Raw genomic sequence first — 12,574 nt, forward strand, 5'->3', positions numbered from 1 at the left:
GCTGCCTTTTCTCTTTGCCTAGCAAGTGCAAATGATGTAGCACGTAGCGTTGGCTTATGCTAGTGCAATGTCATTAGTGCTAGCACTGTGACACCATTGGATATTGCCCAAGGATAGTAACATAAATACCTGTATCAGGACCAAGCAATGTTCACAGTGTGGTTCACTGGCAGCCACGATACCCTGGACCTAGCATCATTCTGGGGCATTGTGTTTCTGTGTGTGTGTGTGGGGGGGGGGGAATGGTGGCCATCACACACAAAAATGGTGGAGAGTATTAGGAGAAAGTGGCTTTCTTTTTCCAGGAGGATGAGAAAAAGAAAAAACTCAGAAATTTTCTCAGAAGAATGTATTCTAAGAAATTTCAGCTCAGCACTAGTTTGGTTATTCTTGTCTAGAATGCAAAGAAGGCAGTTATATTGTAAGCATTGTAGAGAAACTGTGGTGTTTTTTTTTTTTTTTTAGCTTTCCAGCTACAAAGATCATGTGAGGTATGGAACTGCCTTGAGTAACAGGTATCCCAGAGTGGTACCACTCCCTGAAGGGTCCTTTCCTTGGTGAAGTTCATGCTTCCCTCCCTGATGATTAATGTACTAGGCAATATTTTGGGACACCATCAGTCCTTAACCAAATGTTGGTGCCTGCTGGCCTGTTTACTGCTAGCATGCATAAGAAGAAGAGGAGCCCCTAACCCCACAGGAAAAATCAGTGCAGGTGACTAAGGTTGCAATCCTATACAGCAGGAGTAGGCAATTTGTGGCCCTCTAGATGCTTTGGCCTACAATTCCCGTGATCCCTCACCATCGGCTATGCTGGCTAGGGCTGATGAGAGTTGTAGGTCACAAGTTGCCTACGTCTATACAGCCTTATACACTGCAATCCTAAACAGCCATATAATCGTTAAAATATACACACTTGAACTCAGTGGAGGTTACTTCTGAATACTTCTCAAGAATCACAAGGGGCAGTATCCAGTAGTTTCACAGTGCTGGTGTAAACCAATGCTAGCTCAATGTCTTTAATACTTAGAATCATAGAATCATAAGGTTGGAAGGAGTCTACAAGACCATCGAGTCCAACCCCCTGCTCAGTGCAGGAAGCCTGATTCCCAGGCAGTCTTCCATCTGAGTACTAACCAGGGCTGACCCTGCTTAGCTTCCGAGATCAGACGAGATCGGGCGCATCCAGCCCTTTGCTCAGCCTTTTTGCTAAGGCTGAAATTTGGTGCTGACATCTGGTGGCAAATTGCTCCTTTTCCCTTTGCCTAGCAAGTGCAAATGATGTTGCACTAGTGTTGGTTTATGCTAGTGCAATGTCATTAGCACTAGCACTGTGACACCACAGGGTATTGCCCTGTCAGCAGCGATAGTAACATCATCCCTTTATCAGAATGTGGTTCATTCTCAAATTGCTCTAAACAAATTCCAAACTTCTGGAAACAAAACATCCTGGCTTGAGAAGCATCTGTTTCCAAGAGACTTTAAAAACAAGCCCTTTGCTTTTTTATTAGTAGTGTCAAGCTTCATGTAGACCAACTACTGCAAGGTGAAAGAAAAAGACCACACCATGTTGGATATGGCAGTGTGAAACCATGCTTAGTGATTGCACAGCAGACAGACAACCAACCAGCTAGCTGGAAGCTTACTTTCTAGAAACAATATGGATTTATGGCTATGGGTCATTACGTCAAGCCTTTGAGGACCTCTGTCTATGGCTCTCTCACAAAGTAGTAATAATCTCCATTTTTTTTAATAGTCCGTTGTTGGCAGTGGAAGTTGGCAGAGAGTCAATGCTCAAGTGGCAGTGAGATCTCCTCGCTATGCGGTGTTTGATCTTGCTGAAGGGAAATCCTACGTGTTCCGAGTTTTGTCAGCAAACAAGCACGGGATGAGTGATCCTTCTGAAATAACAGCTCCCATTCAAGCACAAGAGGCCATTGGTGAGGAAGCATTTAATTCTAACAAAAGATGATGTCAAAGAACGAGTGATGCTAAAAAGTAGAATGTTCTGACAACAAATTAAATGATGCACAATACTATGAATTGGGCAACGTATAAAAGATGATTGAAATACTACAGGGTATCTTGACATTCTACCAAAGTCCATAGTAATGTCTGTGGGCCTAACATTTCCTAGCAACTAGAATTCTTCAAAATTCACCCCTCTGATGAGACACATGCTTTGGATTCTGACTTCTATCTTACAGTAGTAGCATTCACACCTCATTTAGATGAGTTATAAGATGCTGGATTAATTTAATCAGCTGTTACGATTAGCAAATCTTTGTTTTGGTGTATCTATCTGTAGAATAATATCACTGTAATGTCACGGGGCACAATGCCTTTGGATAGGATTCCACCAAAGTTAAGCACCATCAAGGTTTCAGTAGAAGAAACCTACTTAAGCACCATCAAGGTTTCAGTAGAAGAAATAAGCGTATGTTTGGTGGTGAGTGAACTCCCCTTGGCTCAATGTGGAGTCAGGTCAGCAGTATTTAGCATCATTGGAGAACACAAGAAAACTCTCAGTTCTGAGACTTCTAAACTGGATCTTATTTTTTGCACATGTACACTTTTTTGCACATGTACACTTATTTTTTGCACACGCTCACACTGCTGCTTGGGAACTGTGCAACAAGGGAAGGCAGATCCAGTGGTGGCATCAGTGGGGCTGAAACCCACTAGATGGGTGGCAGCAGTTGCCTGGGAGTTGGTAACTGTTGCCATAGTGTGGGTCCCTCAGTTTCCTCCTGGTCCTCCCCATGTACAAGCAGAGCCAGATCTCAGTGAGTGACAATGAGGCATTTCTACACGCCTCCCCCCCACCCCCCGCCGCCAAGGTCAGGCTTCTGAATTCCTTGACAGGTCACACTCATACCTATTTTTGGGCAAGGAAGCTATACGTGGAGTATATCCAGGCATTGTAAGTGGAGGATATCCTGAACTTATTTCCAAACTTTGGCATCATCACACTTCCTATTTAAATCAACGGGACTGAAAAGTGCCAAGCTTTGCTTGCATTACACCGTCATTTTGCTGGTTCCATAGTTGGGATATCCTGACCATGAACTTGCTTGCTGGTGTAACAGGTCTTAGATTTGGAGAGTACAGGCACAATCCTATGCATGTTTAGACAGAGAAAAGGCCTACAACTCCCAGCATCCCCCAGCCAGCAAGGCTGGCTGGGGGATGCTGGGAGTTGTAGCCCTTTTCTCTGTCCAAATATGCATAGGATTGTGCCCTTAGTTGGTTATATGTTGACATGTAAATTGCTGCAAATAGAGTAAATTCTTTTCTCTGTGCTACAGTTGCCCCATCTGCCCCAGGACGTATAGTGGCCTCCAGAAACACAAAGACCTCTGTTATTGTACAGTGGGACAAGCCGAAGCGTGCAGAAGATCTGTTTGGGTACTATATTGACTGTTCCGTGGTGGGATCGAATCACTGGGAGCCCTGTAACCATAAGCCTGTCAAGAATAACAGGTAAAGGAAATTGGGTTTATTATTTATTACATTGTTTAAGCAACTCCTGTTCTTCTTCCATGTACTTCAGAAGCAAAAATGGATTTCATACAGCCATCTCTGCAGGCATCGGCCAGGGTCAGAACTTCTTAGCTTCAGCTACCTTCAGACAATTATCTGGGTCCAAACCATTGTACAGTTAATTAAAATGGCCAATATTCATTGTGTGGTTATATCTTCCATAACTGTTTGAGAGTGAAATATTGCTAAAATTATATTAAATGACACGGTAACTTCAATCGCAGACTATTGTATTGGTCTGAAGCGCAACCTATTGCGCCTCAGACCGTGGCATGGTTGATCTAGTCACATATCACTCTTGGAACATTTGGGTGGGAGCACAGGAGGCTGGTGTCTCTGATTTTGGCGGGGCTTTGCATCCATTCTGAATTTCAGTCAGGACCAGCCAGAACCTCTAAAGGAGTCCTCCAAGGTGCTGAATCCGAACCCCGATATGGAGTTTACATGTGTGTGTTTTTAGACATATCATCACCCTTGCTGAGTTATATGGGTGGGAATAAGAATGTTGGCCTGATCCAACCAAAGCTAGCACTTTTAACGGTGCAGTCCTAAATATGTCTGCTCAGAAGTAAGTCCCATTGATGTCAGTGGGGATTACTCCCAGGTATGTCAGATAGGATTGCAGCCTAAGTCCCACTGATCTCACCTTCAGACTTTGGCTGGCATGTGCCCTACGTAATATATGACAATACCCTATTTAAAGTAATCTTGCCTCCATGCACCATAAATAATAACTAGGGTCCAATCATCTTGCTCGCCACTCTTGCTATCGTGAGAGTAGAGCCAGGCCCTGGTGAATGAGATGAGCCTGAGGCCTCCTCTGAACCTGGAGCTAAAGAAGAGAGGGGATTAACCCTCCTCAGCCCCAAAGTTTGGCTGTAGTCTGGGATTTCTTTTGGGTCTGTGCTTGCTGGGTGCAAGTGCAGAGCCATAAGTAGAAGTCTCCTTCTTTCCTCCAGCTTGGAGCTGGAGAAAGAAGATGAAGGTGCATGGGCTGGTCATGCACAGAGACAGAGCTCACTGATGTGCCTTCACCTCCCTTCCTCCTTCCAGGTCAGAGCTGGAGGGGGAAAGCAGAGGCAGACTGGCCTGCCTCTGCGCCCTTCCAGCTAGGGGTGTATGAAACACACTCACCCATGCGGTTGGGGCGTCCGCTGGGGGGGGGAAGGCGATCTGTCCCTCCTCCCAGAATCCTCCCTGGCCAGCTCCGCTCTGCGGTAAGTCTGCGGAGCCACTGGCCAGGCCCAGCTGCAGCCGGACTTCTGTCCGCTGCCAGTCTGTGGCCGCAAATGGCGTCCGGCGTAGCAGATGCCATTTGCGTCCCTGCTTTAGCCGTGATAGGCTACATAAAGATTTATGTATGTAGATCTGCTTTATCCGCTACGCTGGACGCCATTTGCGTCTGCAGACCGGGGTAATGGAAGGCAGCGGATGGACCCGGACTGGACAGCGGCAGGTAGGGTCCGTACCGGGAAAATGTCATGGGGTGGTGGGTGGGTGGGGGTAGTCCATTCCGCCATGGACTCCGGGGGACTCATTGGAGTCCGTGGTGGATATCTCCTCCATCCCTACTTCCAGCACTGGAGGCAGGTGAGCTTTCTGTGTCCTGGCCGGTGCTCTGGGACTGGAGTGCCCAGAGGCAGAGCAAGCATCTTTCCCCCCCTTCAGTTCTGAACTGTTGAGGGGCAGAGGCTTGTTTTCTGCCCCTGTCCCCAATTCCAAGCTTAGAGCTGGAATTTTCCCTGACCTTGCTCAGAGACAGCACAAGGTCAGGGACAAGGCCCTTCCCCTTCTGAGGAGTCGGGGTGTGCGTGTGTCTGGTGATAACAAACTTTTGGTAGGCCAGTAAGCCCAGCCAGATCTGTTGACGAACGAGGTTTACTTTCACATACATGCTGAATTTGTGAAAATTGTCTATAGCAAACTTAACCAAAGGATGAACGTGAACATGTAATTCACATACCTCCTTGTGTAAGTATTAATTCATATATGGTAAACTTTGGTCAATTTGGTATCATTGTAGGTTTTGCCACTTGAGCTAATTTTATTTTAGGGAAAAAAAGCCATCTTTCTGTAACAAAAAGCACTAAGTACCTTCTTCATGATATAAAAACAATACAACTGTAAACGTCTACATCACTCACTCTCAGTCACTCTTCCTTTGTGGAGGCTGCTTCCCCCCACCCCCGAGCTCTCCCGCCTCTTGTACCCCACCCCCTAACCTCAAATTGGAAGGAAGGGGGGTTATCTCGCACCTGAGTCCTCCATGTTGACTCTGTTGCTTTCTCTGACAAGAACAGGGCAGGGAGATGTTTCTTCCTTGGCTTCCCCATTCCATCTGTCACACAGAGCGTAGCAAGCTGTGCAGCCTCCCAAAAGTTTCCAAGCTTCTCAGAAAGCATCTGGATCCTCCTTGGGTGCTGTGGGTCTGCTGCTGAGGAGAGCAAGATCCATCTCAGCATGCGCCCACCGTGTCTGTAGCTGGGCAGGTTCAGCGGTATTGCTGAGTGGATTCCAAAGGGGCCTCTTCCTCCTCCTTCTTGTGGAGCACAGTTGCCTCAGCCTAGGGGATTAGGTGAGTCATCCAGGCTGCCTCCCCATGCAGAGGGAGCAGAGATCCTGAACGACAACAAGAACTTTACAACTGCATTTGCAGGTAATTACTGGCCTTATAATCAAACTTCGACCACGTGGCTTATAATTTGCCCTAAGTCAGAGACTCACAGAAACATGCCACTTAATACTGATGTCCTACCATGTAAACATTGCATCTGTTGCAAGAGAAAGAATAATCAAACATTCGATATGAATATTTTGTCACGCTCTTGTTATTCTTTATCACACAAATATGAATGAAAGAATCATCTATAGGAAAAGCAAGTACTATTTCCCCTGAGACACCTATGTGTGTGAGTTGGAAGCCAGCTGAGCATTCTGCAGAAGACCCTGTTGTGTGGTCCCTCCCTGTCCATTGTCTGGGTGGCAAGGACTAGCTCAGGTTATTTAGATTCCCTATCTTAGAGTAATGTGGATACATTGGGTTATATCTAATTCTACACTAGCAGAAGAAGTACAAGAGTTCCACATTCTGTGCTAGCAGAATGACCCCATTGGATACAACCCCTTATAGACTTCAGATTCTTTGTCTCAGGTCCATTTTGCATTTTGGGATGGACTTTAGATACCCATATAGGGCTGGAATTATCATTATACAACATAGTCCAGGCGCATATCTTTAAGGTGAGACAACAACAGCAATCTATATCCCTATTTTCTTCCAGGTTTGCTGCGCATGGCTTAGCAACAGGAGAACAATACATCTTCCGTGTGAAAGCTGCAAATGCAGTGGGAATGAGTGAAAATTCTCAGGAGTCAGAACCTATAACAGTGCAGGCAGCCCTCAGTAAGTGAGACTCTATACAGCATAATCTTTTAAAGGCGCAACCAAAAAACACTTTGAAAACCCTTTAGTGTTTGCATGTGTATAAGGCTTGATCTACATGCTGGACATCTCTGCATTAAAGGAAGATCCGGGAGCCCCCTGGAGCATTGTCTTCCATCTCTGTGGCATGATGAGAATTGACTCATTAGATGAGGAATGAGACCAAAGGCCTTTCTCACCAGCCGATATATCTGTCAATGAAAAACAGCGCCATCTAGTGGCTGAAAATGGTGGTGCGCCCCATTGTATTTAAATACCTCATTTAAACTGGGGTTTTTTAACTACACTTTTTGCAGGAGATAGTGCAGGAGGGGCCCTGGATGATGATGGCGTCATGTAATGGACCTGCAAACTTCCGTGGATGGCCAGTCACAAGTGCAGTATAAATGCTTTGTGTAAAGGCAGCCATTATCTGATCCATGTGGTGAGCTGTACCCCCGTGGTGACTCTGTGGCCTGCTTTAACATGTAGCACTGCTTCAGGCTTTCAATAATATGTAGACTTTCTACATTGTTGCTTGATGTTCCTGGAAGCATCCATGTCCCACTTGCATGGGAGCTTGTCACATGAGGAGGCATTTCCACATGAGAAATGATATGACACGTGATGTGAGGATGTGGGGAGTCACCATGGGGAAATGGCTTTCCACACAGATTAGGTGGCTTGGCTCATTAAAGGAATGTAGTTGTATTGCCCAAGAAGGAGAGTGCTTTCATAGAAAAAGTTTTTCTTAATGACTTAAACTTTTGAGTGATTATAGCACTTAGGACATTAGAGCAATGATTATCCCAGCAGTCTTATGTTAATGTCATAGTCACAAAACATAGAAGAGTATTGCTGAGGAGTGGTGGAAATAATGCTTTTGTTAAGCTTTTCTTGGCTTCTAATGTGTTTAGACTAGGGGTAAGAAACTGCAAGCAGTCTAGGGGCCATTTTTGCCCCCCAGACCTCCCCCACATGGGCCACACAGCCCTCCATAGGTGCTGAAAGCATTTTTTAAAATGGCATCCATAATGGCTATGGGTCTCCAAAGGGTGAACATTAGCTTGTTTGCAAGCTAAATTTGACCCTTTGGGTGTTCTGTAGCAGCAGCTACAAAGTGCCCAAAGGATCAAATTTAGCGTGCAAACAAGCTAAACCATAGCCCATCTGGATGCAATTTCCCCTCAAAATATATATCTTTCCCCTTTAATTAAGAGGCTGTGGGGCAGGTGTTGCCCACCTCTGCTTTTAGACTTTTAAAATTGCAATCCTTAATGCTTACTAGGGGCAAGCCCCATTGAGCACAAAGAGACTTACTTCTGAGTAAACATGCATAGGACTGAGCTGTAAGTGTACTGTTTTTTTAGATGAGTCTTAATCCATTATTTCACCATAATAAAACAAAATGTAGAAGAGAAGCAGCTTGGTATTATTGTTATTTATGTGAGTGATTGTATTTGGACATTGGTATAATGTTCCAGTAATAATGTTTGACTCTTTAAAGCCTGTCCATCCTATCCTTATGGCCTCACACTTCTCAACTGTGATGGCCACTCAATGACCATTGGCTGGAAACTCCCAAGATACAGTGGCGGATCAAATATTCTGGGTTATTACATAGACAAACGGGAGGTAGACCACCACAACTGGCATGAAGTCAACCCTTCCCCTGTAAAAGAGAGGATTTATACGGTCAGTACTGTTTCACACATTCGGTATTTAGATTTGATTTTGCTTTATTTTTACAGTTTCGTTTTGGCTGCGATGTACCCATACAGGTTCCAAAATATTGACAGACACAGGATTTGATCTGTCCTCCCACACATGCAGCTACGCGCATTGGGAGAGATCCCCATATTGGGATAGTTCCCTGTATTGGGTCAGTGGAGCCTTGCCCCTTCCTTCCTCTTCCCACTGGCCCTTGACGAAGCACCGGTAAATGACAACATGCATATCCACAGCACCTTCTATAGGAGGCCCATTCAACATTTCTCATATACAGAGAGCAATGATTCATGATGAACATGCTAATGAATCTGATAATTCATGTTCCTCTGACCAAAAAACAAAACAAAAAAACCCAATGGCAAAGAAGATGGATTGTTCTGAACATGTTTAAGGTGCATATACAGAACTGTACAACATAAAGCAGAAGTGGCAGGATGTTCCTCATACATTCATGATGGTTTGGCTAGTGTGTCAGAATGTGTGGCATGAGATTGCTCTGGTTCATGCTGGGCACTGATGTGTCATGTACAGTCGGCAGAGTGCCTTCAGAGTTAAAGCAGACATCCTGCCAGCACAATGTATAATAAGGAGTGCTGAGTAAAGATAAATAAAATAATTGCTGCTTGAGCTGAATTATATTGTAATAAATGCATCATTGCTTTTCTTGTGTTTTGGTGGTCTGTAACAACGCTTGGTTATAAAATTTCACTAAATACAGATTCTTTTTAAATCCTGGTGTGCTATATGGAATTTAGAGTTAGGAAACTTCCTAGACAATTAATGATACTGCTTTCTCAGTTGTATGTCTTTTCTTGTCTTTTTTTTTTTTTGTAATGCCAGTGTTCCACTTTCATGTTCCCTTTACCTTTCTATCCTCAATTCCTGTTGACTCTGGTTCTTTCAAGCCGACCACTCTCAGCTACCCAAAAGTTTCCTGATCTCTTAAATGTTATAAATCTAAGTGGTCCCACCCCTTCTCTCTTGCTCTGTGCTCTTGGTCACCCTAGAGTAGACTGAATATTAAGAGCAGAAGACCTTGTACCTATTTCTGCTCCTCTCATGGTAGAGCAAAGCTTCTAATTGGAGCTGTATTCATCATAGTATAGAGAATGAAAGGGCAAGCACAGACCCCTACTCTCCTGGCTCAAGACTGCATATGTGACTGTGACTATATCTGTGTACATATACAAAGACCTGTGGAATGTTGGAGGCTAATTCATTTGTTGTAAAGTGAACATTTCTGGACAAGAGCTTGCTTCATTTGTAGGCGATTGCCTACAAAAGCTCAGGCCACAACAAGCTAATCATTGAGGTACCACAGGTCACTTCATTTAAAAAAAATTGCAACTGACCAGCCAAAGCTGCTCTTTTGGAACCTGTCCATATTTACATAGAAAAGCATTTAGAGCAAGACTTTCTTGCCCCTCCCACCCCGTTTTACTTGCATATTCAGCTCCTAGCACAGCAGAAGAGATTAAATCTGAATAAGTGAATGGCTTGTGAATTTTTTTTTTCCTATTAAGAAGGTCATATGAATATTACCCAGACTAAATTTGTTTTTAATGTCAACTGTTCTGCGAAGGTAGAGGATCTGACAGAAAATGCATACTATGAATTCAAAATTGCTGCTGCAAATATCGCTGGCATAGGGAAGGCATCTGAACCCAGCGAGTGCTTCAAATGTGTGGCTTGGACAATGCCGGAACCTGGTGAGTAGTCTGGTGATTCACAAAGTCAAAGCCTTCTTTAAACAAATCATAATTTAAAATCCATCACATGATGGTAGTTATTTAACATGTTCGCTTTTTAACCACAGTTCTCAGTTCTCCCCTAAGAAAGTGTTTGCACAGTTTGTCAGGGGTAAGCAATAGAAGTCCTGTGAACTGTAAGAACTAACGGCTCACCCATCCTGCCCCCATGTGGTGAATCAGCCATGGTTTATTATTCTGTAGGAAAAGCTTTGTCAGAAGAAAGGCAGAGGTGGCTCTATATTTGGGGCAAATGGGGCAGCAGCCCCCTGCCTGTCCCCCACCCACCTGAGGCAGAGAGATCCCCCAACAAACAGGTACATTTGCTCCAATGTGCAGCTCACGAGTGCCACACTAGCCCCAATGGGCCCCGCTAGCCCCACTGAAGAAAGGTCTTGGTGGGAGAGATATCTGATAGGTGAGCTGTCACAAGTTCACCTTGGCTTAAATGAGAGATGATGCAAAATCTAAAAAAAAAAGTTTTTGAAAGGTCTCAGATCATTCTTTGAACCCATCGGGGTGTGTGTGTGTGTGTGTGTGTGAGAACTACATATAGCTCGTCTATCTCTATAATTAACCAAAGCAGTTTCTGGTTAATGTGGTTTCCTGTTATATATATTTGGGAGGAATTTAGCTTCAAGTTTTTAATCCTAAGTAAATTCGTATATCAAGAAAGCAGCAATTCTCATGCTGATAAAAAGGGAATCACTGTTGACTTCCTCAAATTCTTTCTCTAACCTTCAGATTACTGCCTTTAGACATGTTTTCAGGATATGTGAAAACATGTATAAAGGCAGATACCTATTCAGACTAAGGGCATTTCTTCCCCAGCCTAAAATCCTGCATTTAAAGCAGGGCTTTCTGCTTTTGTTTTAAATGCAGGATCACAACTGACCCCCTTTAGGTGCGCTCACCCCACCCCGTATCCAAGTCTTCCATTATCTTTCATTGATCTCGCTCCTCTTCTTCCCGCTTTTACTCTTTTCACAGAGGGAACACAAGCAGAACACAAAGGGGTAATTTGATAGCTCATTATCTGCAATCTATTTAAAAACGGAACAAAGGACATTTAGTGCAGGAGGGTCACAGCAGGGGCACTGCGTCATGGAAGGAGCTCGCAAACTTCTGTGAAGGAGCAATCTCAATCGCAGGATAAAAGCTTTGTGTGATTAAGCCCTTAGTATGTAATAGATGCATCTGGAACAGGGGGAATGTTTGGCTTATATACACTGTACCTTGTCCTGCATTATTTGAATAAAGCAGGTTGAATTAAGTTGGAAGACTGGCAAAAACCTGCTATGGTGCTTCTTATATAAGGGTACTGTAATTCTTGGGTATATATACTGTATATGAATGTGGCGAGCTGGGCTGCACTAGAACTATCAATGACAGCCATAGAAAAATAATCACAAAGTGAAAATTCAACCTCTCAGCATAGAAAGACATGAATAAGACACCTGCTTCTAGCTAGATTCAAGGGAAAGAGCATTTAGTTCCTTTAGTTTTTTCCCTCTAACCTTCCACTTCATGCCATTTTTTTTTTTTTTTGCTGTGTTAACATGAAATGTACTTTCTCATAAAACAGAAAGCAGTTTGATACAAGGCCCCCTGAAACAGAAATTCAAAGACACTTGCTGCTTTGGAGAACTTTAATGGAGACTCCTGGTTTCCATTTCATGCATGCTGAAAATAGTAGAATCAATATAACTGTTAATTATATCATTTGAATTCAGGGACAAAGTTAATTCCAAACTTAGTGGAGCAGGTTGTCACATCAGAATAATTATGAGTTAAAGTGATATTAAAAGGAACACACACACATGTAATATGGTTTGAACTCCTGGATTTTCCCACTGAAAATTTTCCTCTTACCTCAGATTGAAATTATTAGGTTCCAGTTAGCAAAACCCCTTCATGGATCACTGCCTTGTTGAGGCGAAGGGGCTTGCGTAACTCAGTGAAGCCATAAGCTATGCCATGCAGGGCCACCCAAGACGGACAGGTCATGGTGGAGAGTTCTGACAAAATATGGTCCACTGGCGAAGGAAATGGCAACCCACTCCAGTATCTTGCCAAGAAAACCCCATGGAACATATCACAAGGCTAAAAGATATGATGCCAGAAGATGAGCC

General features: G+C 43.9%; 1 protein-coding gene across 1 annotated transcript in view; it reads left to right on the forward strand.

Moving 5' to 3' along the window:
* Positions 1-12,574, forward strand: part of MYOM2 (myomesin 2) — a 76,095-nt gene that overhangs the window by 19,384 nt on the left and 44,137 nt on the right. Inside the window, exons 10-14 of the mRNA XM_084830925.1 lie at positions 1,756-1,939; positions 3,308-3,482; positions 6,824-6,945; positions 8,471-8,658; positions 10,277-10,403. Of these exons, the coding sequence (XP_084687051.1) occupies positions 1,756-1,939; positions 3,308-3,482; positions 6,824-6,945; positions 8,471-8,658; positions 10,277-10,403 (796 nt within the window). The remainder of the gene's footprint in view (positions 1-1,755; positions 1,940-3,307; positions 3,483-6,823; positions 6,946-8,470; positions 8,659-10,276; positions 10,404-12,574) is intronic.

This window comes from Heloderma suspectum, chromosome 1, assembly GCF_057233095.1.
Source record: "Heloderma suspectum isolate Gila_16-S chromosome 1, 16-S_ref, whole genome shotgun sequence".
Classification (NCBI taxonomy): domain Eukaryota; kingdom Metazoa; phylum Chordata; class Lepidosauria; order Squamata; family Helodermatidae; genus Heloderma; species Heloderma suspectum.